At 36.5% G+C, this 16,131-nt stretch overlaps 1 protein-coding gene across 1 annotated transcript; it reads left to right on the top strand.

Moving 5' to 3' along the window:
• Nucleotides 1–15,581, top strand: LOC126758942 (uncharacterized). Its single transcript, XM_050473430.1, has 7 exons — nucleotides 1–546; nucleotides 979–1,173; nucleotides 4,798–5,453; nucleotides 5,660–6,097; nucleotides 11,776–12,241; nucleotides 12,556–12,711; nucleotides 14,652–15,581. Exons 1-7 carry the CDS (start codon nucleotides 424–426, stop codon nucleotides 15,429–15,431), a joined length of 2,814 nt encoding a protein of 937 aa, XP_050329387.1. The 5' UTR covers nucleotides 1–423; the 3' UTR covers nucleotides 15,432–15,581.
• The last annotated feature ends 550 nt before the right edge of the window (nucleotides 15,582–16,131 follow it).

Raw genomic sequence — 16,131 nt, 5'->3', positions numbered from 1 at the left:
ACGCTGAGCCAACTCTTCGTCTGACTGCGCTGCGCGGCGACGGTTTTCCGTGCTGGGCTATGTAATGTTTGCTGCTTCGCTGGAAAGGCAAGGGGCGCCGCTACCAACATTGCGGTGCGGTGCGGTGTGGTTTGAGTGCAACTTATGGGAGCGAGCACAGTACATCTTTTTCTAGGCTGGTCTTACAATTCAGTTTGTGTTCGACTTTACATTGTTCAGCAGCAGTGGAGCAGTAGAGCAACCAGCAGTGGCACAAGCGTTACAACTTTAAAACTCGTAATTGTAACGTTTTCGAACAGCTGATTGTTGGCAGTGCAAGTGCATTGGCGTGTTGTTAGACAGGTCGTGGCGAGACAATGTCTCCTAATAGCAACTTCCTCACAGTGCTTATAGATTGATATAACCGTTAAGGAGACTTCGGGCATGGATACGCAAAAGCTTACGAACAGCTCCAATGCGTTGGCCAGCAGTGTTCAGTTGGTGAAGGAGCGTAATCGAAGCATCAATAAAGTGAAACTTTGTGGTTATTTGAAGAAGAAACGAAATGTTAGTATGAACACGAAGTGAAGACGATAATTGCGGACGCGTGTGCAAGCGTGAACTAAGAGATATTTTCGAAACAAGACTCAATAACAAATAAAAAATATTCTGAATTTCAAAAGAGCAAAATATGTATGTATTATAGGCAAAGTTCAAATTGGATATAAATATTTTTTAAAAATACTAAAAAAAGAAAATGAAAAAAGTTAAATAAATATTTTTCTTCGCACATTTTACACACGCGTCCATAATTGATTGAATAAACAGCTCAAAAAAAAAAAATAAAATAAAAAAACCCTGCTCAGTTGGAAAATTCAAAGTAAAACACAAAATGAAAAAAAAAAAAAAAAAAAAATGAACAATTTTTCACTATTCCCATTACATACATATGTATAACAATATACTTGTTTTTGTTGTTTTGTTTACAACCGTTATTAGAAAGTTGGCGGTTGGCGTAAAATGTGGTTTGTGCTGCAGGATAAATTGCTGCTCTCCTATGCATCGAAGGAGGAGTATGACAATAAATTGGTCTCATTCAAAGACGTGCTCAATCTGGTGCCGGGCACAATGGTGCGTCCTTTGGGTGGCTTTCGCTTCACAATTGAGACCACAACGCAAGTAATGTATACCTTTGTGAGTATTTGGTTGCTATGTGCTACTATTTATATTACTTATTTAAATAATAACAGCAATTGGAATGTGTATTATATGAGTAATGCGTAAAGGCATTTATATGTAAATATATTAGTCACGTTTTTTATAGTACTGATAGCGTTATAAGCAAAAAGTTTGCAATTTGTGTATGTAGATTTATGAATAATTAAAAGAATATTAACAGTGTGCTCAGGAAGTGTTCGTATAATACCCTTAAAAACATAGTATAAATGCCAACACACACCTGTATTTTGATCAGCTGATCGTCCACATTTCTCATGATCTGTCTGAACACCTGTCTTTGCTTGTTCAAGAAATTAATTTGGAGGTTAGTAACGCCCTTTTCGTTCTTATGCTTCCTTTTTATTCTCGAAATGTGTATATCAAAATTTGGTAGCCAAGACTTTGACAGATCTATTAATGGAAACTATTTTAGATATTTTAACAATTAAAATTGAAAAACACTGAATATTATGTCTTTTGGTGAAGTGATCTGTTAAATTTTCATGGAGAAATGTTAAAAAATGTGGCAATGACAGCAATTACTCTGGCGAGTCTCGGAAAAAAAGTCGAATTGCGGTGCCCCCTATAACACGGTGCTACATCATCCTAAACCAAAAAAATCACAACTGTATCGTTACATAATCGCTTCACTCAGGTAACGACATTTCAATTTTTCACTTTGGGAACACGCAAGTTCTGGCAAAATCGGTTAATCTTTTTTGTAAAAAGAACAATGTAAGCAAATTCGAAAAAGACTCTCTGGCGTTACCTCTATAATTACATGTATAAACCAAAAAAATCACAACTGTATCGTTACATAATCGCTTCACTCAGGTAACGACATTTCAATTTTTCACTTTGGGAACACGCAAGTTCTGGCAAAATCGGTTAATCTGTTTTGTAAAAAGAACAATGTAAACAAATTTGAAAAAGACTCTCTGGCGTTTGAAGTTATGTTCAAAACGTTATTCAAGTAATTTTGAAGTTTGTTGTCATTAGTAACATTCGATCCTTTAGAACTCGACATTGAATGGAATTTACTGCTGAAGTGTCAGGATGTGTTCAAAGCGTAGGTCTTTGGTTTCAACAATTTTTCTAATTTATAAATAGCAGAACATTTTCATATCTTCCATATTAACTGTGACAAAAAACACCCGGAAATTGTAATAAATACCCAAGGTGAATGACATTTCAAAAATAATGTATTTTGCTAAGTTGGTAGGATTGTTCTTAATTACTATGCCAAATATGAGAGCGGTCCATCAACCAGTTTGTTTACAGTGGCTGCTTAAGTCGGTACCCCTTATATTAGCGCGTTACGATTTTTACAATTGATAAATATAGCGAACAAAGAATTTGTCTAAAATGTTGTATTTCTAACCAAATTTCGTGTGCGGAATGGTTGCGAATTTTGGAAAAGGCTTACGGTGATTCAGTTATATCCAAAACTCAAGCCTACGAGTGGTATTAAGCCTTCAAAGATGGTCGAGAGATCGTTGAAGACATGCCTCGTTCTGGACGACCTTCGACCTCCTCAACTGATGAAAATATTAAGAAAGTAAAGCATATTGGTGCTTAAAAGTCGTCGGGCAAGTGTTAAAGAGATGGTAAGAGATCTCGACATCTCTCGTGAGTCCGTTCGAATGATTTTGGTGGATATTTTAGGTATGAAACGCGTTCTTTCTCGATTCGTTCCGATAAAGCTGAATCTTTTTGAAAAATAGTGCTGTAAAGCTCTCTTTGGACATGCTTGAATGTGCGAATTCCGATCCCACATTCATGAAGAGTATTATAACTGCCGATGAGACATGGCTTTATGTGTTTGACATGCAAACAAGTCAACAATCATCGGAATGGAAGGAAAAAAACCAGCCGAAACCAAAAAATCACACCAAAGCCGCTCAAAAATCAAGTTAATGCTCACTGTATCTTTTCGATATTCGCGGTTTGATGCATCATGACTTTGTTCCGGTCATCCGACCTGTTCCGACATCCGTCGAAAACGGCCGAAATTGTGGAAGGACAATCTATGAACTTTACGCGATAATAATGCAGCCACGATTGTGACCGAAATTAAAGTCAAAAAAGCTATAAATAGCATCGATGAACTACCATATTCACCAGATTTGGCTACATATCATTTTTTCTTGCCCCCCTAAAGTGAAATTGCTGTGCCGAACTCGTTCTCAGTCGATCGAAGAGATAAAACAAAATTCGCTGAAGGAGCTGGAGGCCATCCCAAAAAGTGCTTGTGAAAAGTGTTTCGAGGACTAGAGCAATCAATGGCATAAGTGCATTACATCTGGTGGAAAGTCGACAAAATAAATATTGATGACTAAATAAATATTTTGCGTTTTATTTACATTTTCCGGATACTTTGTCTCAATGTATACAACGTGAACTTTGTATTACATGTTTCATAAATAAATACAGGAAATAATAATTAAATTTAATTTGTTAAGATTATGCGCTCCTAAATTAGTTATCTTCGGCTGAGATTGTTACTATTAGTTATTATAATCGATCGATTAAAAGCTAAACTCGGCTTCTGTAATGTAGTAGGGAAAACACATTAGGGGTTTTAACTTTAAAATCATATCTTGTAAACTTGGATATTAAACTAATGAAAAGAATTGTCAAAAGCTCTATTCAGTCTTCAGCAAGCCATTAGAGTTATTTTAAAGCCATATACATATGTAATTATATTAATAGACCCATGAAACCAGCTTGATAATAACATATAATACTATGCAGACTGCAAAATTTCTGTTGTTTTTATAAGAGAAAGCCACTGCAATACAGTGTTTTGTTGTAAGATCAAACCTTCAAAAGACACCAGTGTATATTTCGCAATTGTCGGACAATGATTCAAGAGATATAGAATCTTTGATCTTTTGTTTGTTTAGAAAAAACTGTATAGGTCATATTTTAATGAAATAGTTAGATAGAAAAAATTCTACTCATACCTACTGGTTGGTGTGTGTTGTCCGAAGTCTGTCTCATATGAAGTAATCATTCAAAAGTGATTGCTGATTTCTGTAAAGGCCATTATAAATACAAAAGACAATGAAGGCAATTGACAAAATGATCTGGTTGATCATGGCAGCTGATACTCCAAGGATATCGAAGAGACAAGCACTTCAATTCCATGCTTGAATAGAGTTTCGAATTACTTTCTCATCCTCCTATTCTCCGGACTAAGGCGCCAGTATTTCAGATTACATCTAGATAGACCTCTATTTTAGATCCATTTGCAGTTTTTACTACAAAAAAATATATTGGAGAAATGAAAGATTGCTATAATTGGATTATTGTCCTCAATTTCAACGATGCTGTATGATAAAATGGAATTTTGCCGGAAAAAATAGCTTTTCTTTAAAACGATACGAATTTCGGCTGCCTTTTATAATCATAAAACACTGGTTTTGAGAAAATTTTTCATACATATTTTTAGAAAATCTATATCAAGAACTATTGTAGACTTATAGTATTAGTTAAAATATATTATATATAAAACTATTTAGCTGCAGCAATTTAAATCCATTTTAATTTATTAATTTGTTGATTGCACTCTATTCTAATCGCGTGTTTCTTCATCAGCACTGCGACGATCGCAACGCCTACCGCGAATGGATTACCATGCTGCTGGATAGTTTGACCAACACAACCAGCTCGAAAATTATTTCCGCCAACTCCTCCGCCTCAGCGTATGCGCTGCTACCGATACAGCAGCAACGTTTCCGCAATACATCTGTCGACAATATACCGTATGCGCTGTGGTCGGGTGTAGGGCAGAATTCACAGCGTCAGCGAGAGCTTTCGTCCAGCTGTGACTCGATGCGGCAGCGTGTGGAGTTGGCGGACGCCCAGAGTGAGTATGCGTATTTGGAGCGCATGGCAAACGTAAAAACGAGAAATGGCATAAAATCGACGACACGGTCTCTTTTAGCGCCGGCGCTGTCACTGCCCAGCCATAGTAGCGGCGCTGGTGGTGGCGGGGGTGGTACTGGTGCAGCGGTACGTTTGCCAATTGCGCGCAGCACAGCGAAATTACTGGAGCGTAACGGCGTGAATTCAAGCGATCCGCTGAAAAAATACCAACATCAACAACAACACTACCAAAAACGGCAGCAGCAGCAACAAGTGAACTGTTGCAACAGGAGTAGTGGCACAACAGCTAGCGCAACAAGTTGTAAAAGCTACAACAACAAAAGTAACGACAACGTCACAGATGCGCGTTTAACTACTGAAGCGAGGTAAGTAGCGTGCATGCATATGAATGTGTACATATGTGTGTATGTATAGGTATGCGGTATGCGCATGCGTACATTTGCTTGCTGACTTGAATGGTGCAATAGGCGAACAATAAAAGAAACTATGCGCATATGCAATTTAAAATTCAAACAATAAACAGAAATGCCTTTCATGCCATTTAACATAACATTATATAACGGCATTTCAGTGCGACCCACTTCCGTTTGCATGGTGAAAGTAATTGGACTGACTTTACCACACTCGACAATGGCCGCAATTCCTCAAGTGCTGGCAGCACATCTTCCTCAGCTTCCGCATCCGCTTGCCATGGACCAATTAACCAAACAGTCTTGAAGATAAATAGCATGTTCCAGCAGCAATCAAGTTCTTCCACGACGTCGGAAAGCGCCAGCGCAAGCCGCCAACATGTGGTGAATAAGGAATTGCCATCCTATCCAAAGCCAACACAAGCGAACTGTGATCGAAACGAATTTACTCCAAAGTATAAGCGTAACAAAAGCAACATCAATGCCAGCGAACGCAACAACAATAACTGGTTGTTGTCAGATAACTGTTCAATGAGTGATGATGCTGAAGTTGATGTGGACACCAATTCTACAGCATATGCTAACAACCACAAAGACAGGTAAGCAATCAAAAAGAAATTGTTTAAATACTCCATAGCAAAGCCGTTGCAATAAAACTTATTATATCCAAATAATTGATAATCAAATAAACAGCTGATTGCAGATGCAGTCAGTATAAAACCGCAAATATTGATCAATATTATACCACAAAGTCACTATTAAAGCTTTTAGCTAATCATTGAGAGCTCCGTCATCTTAATGGTTGAAATACATAGCTGTGGATAAGCCCCAAGTAATAGCTATTAGATCACAATAAACATTATCAATAGTGTACAAGTGACTTAGTCTACAGGATTCTTAGTTGATGGGCGAAAACGAATAATGAGAAAAGTTTAGTGCGATCCATACACTAAAATTAAGCGCATCCATATGACCTGCGGAAAAGACTATTTGTCTATGTTGTATAATATTAACCAGAGAAAATTATGTTTTTATCATTTGAATTTTTAAAATCTGTTGTACATATGTATGTAGTTACTTTAAAGTATTGATAAAATTAAATTTTTCTTAAAAAATGTTTTTTTCTCACACTAAGTTCTTCTTTGTCATTCGTTTCAAAATATGAAAACCTGCAACATCACCAGTCAATTGTACAACACATTTACATAGAGAGTTTTTTGAAGGTTGGCTTATAACACAAAATATATACACATAATACTTTGAGCAAAAAATAGTAAGACTTTACTCATAATTTTAAAATTTTCAATTTATTCCACAAAATCGGGGTTACTTGAGATTTTGGCTTTGGCCTAATACACTTGTGCCAACGTTTTTTCAAATCCTCGAAACAGTTGTTAAAGTCAATTTCCGGAATAGGCTTCAATGCGCCTAGCGATTGATGTTTAATGTCTTCAATTGACTCAAAACGGCTTCCCCGGAGTGGTCGTTTGAGTTTGCTGAATATTTTTCGAAAAAATTTAGTGATTTTTGAACTAATCGTGCTTTTACTTTTCTTAAGCCCAGCGTTCTCGGCAATCTTTGAATAATTTATAACGGGTTTTTCAATAGGGACGCTTTGAAAGTAGACCAATAGGGTTTGCCATTTCATCGTGGAAAGATATATGGTCAAAATTATTAAAATTTACTACGGAAATTCGGAGTCAGTGGGCTCAACTTTAAAAGCACTGCGTCCAATTTATGGTCGTCATAATCGTCCTGTCAGATCAACAATTGAGCGTCAAGTGGAAAAAATTGAATTCACGGGCACAGTACAAAATGTTCCCGTGCCAATGAGACAAAGAAATGCCTGTAATGTTGAGAATATTGCTGCCGCTAGTGCATCAGTTGAGGAAGACCGAAATCAATCTCTCACACGTCGTTCTCAAGCGTTGCGCATCTCTGTGACGTCAGTGTGGCGAATTTAGCGAAAAGATCTTGGCCTACATCCTTACAAAATCAAATTGGTACAAGAACTGAAGCCGCTTGACCACCAGAATCGTCGTCCGTAAATTGGGTTGAGCAACAACTTGAAAATGATCCGGATTTTCATCGAAAAATCATCTTCAGCGATGAGGCTCATTTCACAGATGTCACTGACAGTTTCGAGCGAAATTTAAATTAAAAAGTCTTACTATTTTTTGCGCGCAGTAATATATCAACTCTAATTGAAACAATATGAAATTGCAGCCAGTTAGGTATTTACTATGAAGTATATTCAAAACAATTTAGATTAACGCATTGCGGAATTTTGGAGATTCATATGGAATTATTTTAAACGATTATCTCGAAAATAGTAAAACAATAATAAAGCAAAAAATGGTTCCGAATGAATTTTGCCAAAATTACTTTTAATACAATGAGCGTTCCAAAGTAAAAAGGACTTTTTGAATCTAGTGCCCCCTGGTGGCGCCATCTATATGTCGACTGGTGCGTTAGAATCTGCGATTTTCCATTGAAGATTTCATGACATTTCATTGATTGAAAGTGAAGTTATTGCGTTTGAAGTGTCAGTATGTTTGTGTTATCGGTGCGAAAATGAGCTTGGAACAAAGAGCCAAAAATAAATTTTGTTTTAAAATTGGTAAAACTTTTACCGAAACGTTTCAATCGATGAAACAAGTTTATGGCGATGATTGCCTATCCCGTAGCAGAGTGCACGAGTGCTTTCAACGTTTTCAAAGTGGTTGTGAGGACATAAATGACGATCAACATGTGCCAATCAAAATCCGTGATCACCGGAAATTCCATCGAAACTATGCGTGAATTCATCAAAATTCAGCAGAAATCATCACTGAAATTCATGGAAATAGAATTGAACATCTCCAAAACATCGATTTATCGCATTTTAACCGAACATTTGGGCTTACGAAAGGTGTGTGCACGGTTTGTTCCGCACAAATTGACTGACGACCAAAAATTGCTCAGAATCCAACATTCGAAGGACGATTATTTGACCAAAGTCACATTTCAACCATTAACCTCTTCTCGTATTCACCTGATATGGCACAGTGCGACTTCTTCCTTTTCGGAAAAATGCATTTGCCCATTAAAGGAAAGCGTTATGCAGACGTAGAGGCCATTCAAAAGGCTTGCACCGGCATACTGGCGGCCATACCGGTCAACGAGCTAAAACACTCGTTCGACATGCTTTTGGACCGTGCAAAAAGCTGTATTGAAGCAGAAGGAGACTATTTTGAATAAAATAAATTGATTTTGCCGAAAAAAACATTTTTTCTGCTTTTTTAAGTCCTGTTTACTTTGGAACGCTGCTTGTATACATGAACACTCGTGGCCACGCAAACTTTACCACTATTCTTTCTTAAATTTTTTTCCGACTTTTTGTTCGTTCTGGATTTTCTTCAATTTTGTTTTTTTTTATGTTTTTAAAAAACTAAATTATATTATCTAATTATAATTATAGTTTTTAATTTATTACGTTTAATGAGTAAAACACAAATTAGCTTTTCTGTGCTTATACAAAAGCGGCCGATTTTATTGTTTTTAAAGTGAAAAACCCACCAAACTTCGTGTTTCAATTAAAAACAAATAAAATAAAATATTAATTTCAATTATAGTGTAAATGAAATTAAATTAAAAAAATAAAAAATATCATGTTTTCATCGCATGTCAGCCTCTTACATTTCGAGCTCATATTGTAAAGCTCACTATCTTTCAATTGATTTATCTATAGCTGAATGTGTTTTGTTTTTAATTTTTAATATTTTTGATAAATAACATGTCATTAACTTTTTTCTGAATAAAAAATTTCTATACCGCAAAAAGTACCGCTATAAAGTGTAGTCAAATACGCACAATACTTGAAAATTTTAAATGGTAAGGTTTGCGTGGCCACGAGTGTATATACAAAATATATGTGTGTACATAAGTTACAATATAAAAAAGAGAAAAATAAGAATTTATTTAAAACTTTACAAACATTTGACAAGCTTATAATTCTAACAATAGGTTCTGGATTTGCGATTAAATCTCGAAAATAAATGTGAACAAATTGTGGGGACTTGGAGCACAGAAACCAAATTCATATGGCAATTCGACTGTTTATTATTAAGCTTTTTTGATAGAATTTGGGTTTATATGGTCTGATACAGAATCAGCTGCCCTTTATAGCCGGACTTTTTATCAAATAAATAATATTTATTGTTTTTTTTTTGTTTTCTTAGAAATAAATCCAGCACTTGTTTCATGAATTACCATTTTCAAAAATATCTTCACAACTCTCTCTTAATGTATTGTTAATCTGTGTAGTTTACAAAAACAAAATTAGTAAGAGTATGAGTACGAGTATGAACATGTAAAACAGTTGCATTATTGTACAATTTTTATGACTTGAACGCCCACACATTTGTAATGAGTAAACAAAACAGTAAAATGGGATCTTTCCAATACACATATACCGGCGAGATAAGAGTTTCGCTATAAATAGCTACTTGCGAGACACTTCCTAAAACACACGTACATACATAAATATTACCAGACACTGGAAACGTATGCAAAAAAGGGAGCTTCAAAGCGCGCGCATGTTAGAGTGGTTAGCATAGAACTTCTGAAGTGGAGCTACTCTTATGCACGCATGTATATAGTATTTGGAGTTTCTTTTTTAATTTTGCCACTCGCTTTCAAATAACTTGTTTTTTTAATTAATATACATGCCCCTGAAGTAGGATAAAATATTCAGCTCTATTCTTCGTTTACCTTGTAGAAGTATTCAGCAGACGCTAAATTTTACATGTTTTTATGAGGTTGGCGGTTGAGAAGTGTATTAAAGAATTTATTCGTGAATCCTTGGCCAAAAATAATACTGTCACAATGCCACAATCTTACATAATTGTCGAACGTTAAACTTTTCCTATTACTAAAAATAAAGATAACCTTAAATGGCCGTCGCAGAGCTAAAGGTTATCCCGAAAATCGGGTTTGAGCAGTTTCGACGATTTTGTTGCGAGTCAGCAGCAATTCGCAGGTGGAAATACGGTTCATAAGACTCTACCCTACTGAGTCAAGTAATCACAAAACTGTTTGAGAACGTCATCTTATCTTTCTAACGCCATATAGCGTAATCCGTTACCACTCATACAATGCGAGATACAGATTACTAAAGCTCAAGAGCCATTTGAACTCTTCAATTATTTTAGGTAATCATTGTGCCGGGGCAATAGAAGAATTTTTATGAAAAATATTACTTTCCGATATTGAACTAACCATACCATCGCTGTGTAGGGTATCGGCGGCAATGCATAGCCAATAAAATATAAAAACAATGTCTATAAAGACCACAAAAGCATCTGGATAGGGTGGACACGTCAATCGGCTGGCTGTGACTGAATGAATAAAGTTCGTTTAGCGGATGCGTTGCTGCAGTCATTTAAAGTCTAAAGTATTGCATGTACGCTGCGAATAAGCTATGCATAAGTGTGTGTTTGGGCATGTGATGTGTGCATATTTCCGTACTGTGACGTGCTATTTTTGACTTCACTCTTAAGTCAATGTAAACAGCGGAATAGCAGGCACCATTGAGTGCCAGCGACGAGCAGCACGCAACATCCATCTATCCAGCTATTAGTGGCAGCGACAAGGAGGAAATTTAAATTCTTACATATGCACATATGTACATACATACAAATGTATTTAGATATATGTTAGTATATACATGCATTCGTGTAGATTTAAATGGCATATGCATTGCGTTGAGGCATTGATTCATTGGAGTTTGCGGCGACGCTTAGCGTTGCAGCGGCACATGGTTTAGCTCAGACTAGAAATTTCAAATGAACTGTAATTATATACCTAAGTAGAAGTGTTTAGCGCGCACAAATGTATACATTTAGAGCAAAACAGAGTGATTTTCTCTTGAATGTCTGTTCCATACAGCGAACGCACTTGAAAACGCTGGAAAAGTAAGAATCAAAATAATTCAAGTGTATTTTAACTTATGCACCTACATATATATACCTACATATATTATGTCGATGGTACATATGGGCTTGCGTATACTTGAAGCACGTAAGGATAGTTGCATGTGCAGTAAATAAAAAGATGCCTTACAGATGATGCTTCACCACGTCGACACACACACACACGACAGCCACATCTCCTTTCTATATGGTACTCGTACTTTCTCGACATGCACTGGAGTGTGTAGTGTTTGTTTGTGTTTTTGTTTTTTACAATTTTCATTTTTTTAACTGTTCTTTTTTCCAACTCCAAAATCTATTTCCAGCCATGCAATGGTTATGGTGAAAGACCAAATTCAACGCATGAACATCAAAGGCCGGAAGGAAACCGTGTCGTATGCGAATGCAGATGTCGCAGTCGAGCGACATGAGCAGAGGCGTATTGTCCTAACGAAAAAGTTGGAGGAAGAATCATTTATTGAATCGGCAGCCAGTATGACCAAAACAGTTGTTGATGAGGCGCATGCAAAATCAGTGGATAGTGATCTGGAAAGTGTAGGTGATGAGGAACAACAACTCGTTGTTGACAAAGCGGCGTCGGCGACTTGTAATAGGTCATCAGAGCCGATTTATGCTGTTGTGGATTTGGCGCACAAATATGCACAGCGACAGCAACGAAATGTGCGAAACAATTTGAAAAGTTTGGAGGCGAATCGGTGTAGAAGCTATGAAAGCATTATACAGGGTGTGGAGCATAGTGTGGGTTTGACGAATGGAAATGGACCGATGGGGGTGAGTGCAAGTAAAGTGATAAACATGCAAGCCTGTGATAAATTATGATTCCGATGAAAATTTTCGAAATTGATGCCAATACCGAACAAATTGTTTTGTTTTATGTAAAAAGTGGTAAAATTAGCAGTTGTAAAAACAATTGTTTGGAAAATAAATACAGAAACTCAAATATCGGTGTGATGGATCAGAAAAAAATATTCACAAACATTTTATAATTTTGATTTTGATTTTTTAAAATGAATCAGTGTAAAACACAGGCTTATTTCTAATGCATATAAAGAGCAAGTAATAAATTTATACTCATCTCAAAACAGAAATCAAATAGTAATCTACATGATGATGACATTGACGGCATCTACGAGGATGGTGATAACTTTGCTGCGACTTGTGAAAATGGTGGATTACCAAATGCTGAAGAGGATGAAAATATATATGAACCTGTTGGTTTCGACAATTTTGGCAGCCAAAAGGTATTATTTTTATTTATATGTATTTGTAAAAATAAGATTAATTAAGATTAGTAGGATGGAAAGGGAAAAGTGCAGGACATTTTTTTTTGTAGCCGCTGTTTACCAATCTGAAGTACTTTTTATTGAATTATAATATTTTACAATTACGTAAGTTGCCTTTTATATTTCGGAATTCGATAACTCGCAACTGTATCGAAAAGTTGTTGGACATTTTTGATGTAATATATACTCAGAACGTTTTGACAAACGAGCGCTATTGGTGTTGTTTACAGTAACTTAAAATATTCAGCCTGGCCAAAAATGGAATTAAATCGCTAACATTTTGACCCGCCTATTTGTTACAACTTTCGATGTGGATTAACTCAGCAACAGTATATCGACGAACTTAATTCAATATTTTACGATGAAGTTCCATTAATGACCAGTGTATTGAGATCTTAGATCATTCCAAGGCAAATTTGGTGAAGGTCGTCCAAAATAAGTTGTTGCTGCGGAAACTGACATTGCAAGATCGGCATGTGACCTATCTTGAGATTGAGAAAACTATAGAATTGATTATATATAAGATTTGTCCACTTTGGATCCCACACCGTCGATCGCTCAAGAAAGGCTCGTGACGATTGGTCGAGAGAAATGTTAAAAAAATACGAAAACAGTGTTTTGATACAGATCTATGACATCATGACGGCTGATGAATTGTAAATAAACGCGTATGAGCTCGAAAGTAAACAGTAGTCGACTGTATGGGTGTTTCCAGATGAGCCGAATTCAACAAAAGTTATTCGCGCACGAAGCACTTCCAAGCAAATGGTTGCCTGTTTTTTTAGAAAAACGACATGTCGCAACCATACCACTAAAACAAGACATAACAGTAAATTCTGAGTGGTACATAACCATTTGTTTACCAGTTGTCTCTCAGGAAACCAACCGTCGAAAGCGAATCATTCTTTACCACGAAAATGCGAGCTCTCACACATCAATTGAAACAAATACATTTTTGAGGACTCAAAACATCGATTTTATGAGTCGTCGTCAACGGTCAACGTTTTTCGACACCTGAAGAAGCGGTTGATGCGTTCAGAAGGCATGTTTTGGAGAAACACAGTGGCAAAAGTGCTCACAATTGGCTCGAACGCATGAACGCATGGAGAATAGTTTTTATTACATTGTATTAGTTTTTGTTCTCCAATATAAATACACCCTCGTATGTGTGATCATTTTCAAAGACTTCTTATAAACCGGAAAATGATTGATTTTAAATACATTTTCAAGACTTCATACGAGACATAATGGAGGAGATCGAGAATCTATGTAAATGGGATTAAGCTCAATTTCTATTGTCATTGAATTGTACTCGTTAAGTCAGTCCTGGATTATCTCTTGCAAGAATCAGTTTCTATAGAAAACACTATTACATTCAGGGAAGAGAAGTGAGCCAATTTATGTATATGCTTTGCATTTCTAAACAAGAATAATAGTTTCATTTGTATTTGAAAATGAATTTAGTAGCAACATAACCTTAAACAAGAAAAAACTTAACAGCGGCTGCAGCAAAGCTAAAATACTCGTCATAGGAGCATTTCTTATAGTATAAAATGGTATAAAAATCTTTATCTTGATTTTGAATGGACAGTTTGTATGTTAGCTACATATATACTATAGTGGTTCGATTAAAAAAATGCTCGGAGATTGTACTGTTGCCATAATCTACGTCAAATTTTGTGAATATATCTTGACAAATAAAAAAGTTGTTCATGCCCAAAAATCATTTGGATCGTTCAGTTTCTATTGCAACTACTTGTATGCTATAGTGGTCCGATATTGGCGGTTCCGGCAAATCTTCAACTTTTTGGGTAGAATATATTTGTAGATACATGTTGATATCATATTCAAAAACTTTCTTTAGAAAAATTTAAAACTGTAACAACGTCCACTTGCAGATTACGGCCTCTGCGACGCAACCGAACGCTTTTTGGCGCTACATAACACGTTTGAAAGTCAATTCGCTGCTGCAGTTTACGCGCATGCGTCGTCACCAGCACACTGACTATGACACCATAGACTTATCAACGCCATCACCGTCACCCACACCCGCAGCGAGCAATAGCAAAACAAAAACAACATTAGGAAAGAAACAGCCAGCGGCAGTGTCTGCTACCACGACAATACAAACAAACACAACGTCATCACAATTTGCCAGCATTAAACGCAAATTCGGCGCACACCGCAAATCGATGCAGGTGCGTGTGCGTAAAATATGTGCGCGCCACTATGAACCAAAGACAAATTTCGGCAATAAACAAGCCACACAACAACAACTGAATGGTAATGGACACTTTGCTGGCGGTGGCAGTGGTGGTGGTGCGGCGAACGGTCTCAACAGCGTGGGTGGGGCGGCGAAAAAGTCAAAATATCGTTGGAAGTCAGTGAAAATTAGGCCAAAGCATTTTAATGGCGCCTACAATGGCAATAACTGTGGCACGAGTTGCACAACTGATGATATAAGCTGTAAATCGACGCGGCGACAATCTTTCTTCGGCAGTCTGCCGCACTTGCGCAAAGCGCGTGTATCGCTTTTCTCCACGCCAAATTTACATTTGACGGCGAAAGATCAGAATTGTAATGTTAGTAATGTGAGCGAGGTCTTTGATAAAGCGACTGAGGATAAAATGCCAGCGGAGCGTAAGCGTGAATATGAAGAGCTGAATGAGAGCAGCTGAGCGTATTCATGCACATTTTTGTGGAATGATGAATAATGCAATCATTTTTAAAAACTGAGTGTAGATGTACTTATTTTATTATATTTAGTCTAAGTAAACATTTGCGCAAATGTTTGTAAAACGAATAAAAGTCAGTTTTAAGGCTCGTAATTAAGTCAATATTAATACTGGGATTGACTGAGAATATATAAGATATACTCGTTAAAGGAAGTGGAAATACACATATTTTATATTGTATTTAAAAAGTCTAAAGTTATAAGCAAAATTGTAAAGAACTTTAGTAAATCTCACTTTAATTAACCATCAATATGATGGTGCCAGTAAATGGTGTGCTAAGTTATTATTATAACTTCTGCATCTACAACTACATAAATATGCAAATATATGTAAAAAAGGCCAGGGACAAATATTTGAAACTTAGGTTATATGTATATCCAAAACTGATTTCATTAATTATACATTGTGACAAAATACCCGGAAATTGTAAATAAAATGCAATATATTTAATTACACAGTACAGCAGCTAATCTGGGGGGTGAGAAATTCCAAGTCAGGGTGATGGTACTAGGTCAGTATAGTAAAACTCTCAAAGGGTTTGGCGTTCGTATGTGTCAGTTTTTTTATGACCTTTTGGCTCCATCGGGGGCGTGGCAATAGGCGAAAATGGGTTTTCACTATGTCCCCCCTTTTGTTTCACTAC

This window comes from Bactrocera neohumeralis, chromosome 5, assembly GCF_024586455.1.
Source record: "Bactrocera neohumeralis isolate Rockhampton chromosome 5, APGP_CSIRO_Bneo_wtdbg2-racon-allhic-juicebox.fasta_v2, whole genome shotgun sequence".
Classification (NCBI taxonomy): Eukaryota; Metazoa; Arthropoda; class Insecta; order Diptera; family Tephritidae; genus Bactrocera; species Bactrocera neohumeralis.
Note: the sequence above shows the minus strand (reverse complement) of the source record. Positions and strands in the feature narration are given on the sequence as shown.

What these genes read in the sequence shown, in the direction of transcription:
- LOC126758942 (XM_050473430.1), top strand. Translation starts at nt 424, where the DNA reads ATGGATACGCAAAAGCTTACGAACAGCTCCAATGCGTTGGCCAGCAGT. An exon ending in ATTTGAAGAAGAAACGAAAT is followed by an intron (nt 547 to 978) that starts GTTAGTATGAAC and finishes AACCGTTATTAG; the next exon opens with AAAGTTGGCGGTTGGCGTAA. An exon ending in GCTAACAACCACAAAGACAG is followed by an intron (nt 6,098 to 11,775) that starts GTAAGCAATCAA and finishes ATCTATTTCCAG; the next exon opens with CCATGCAATGGTTATGGTGA.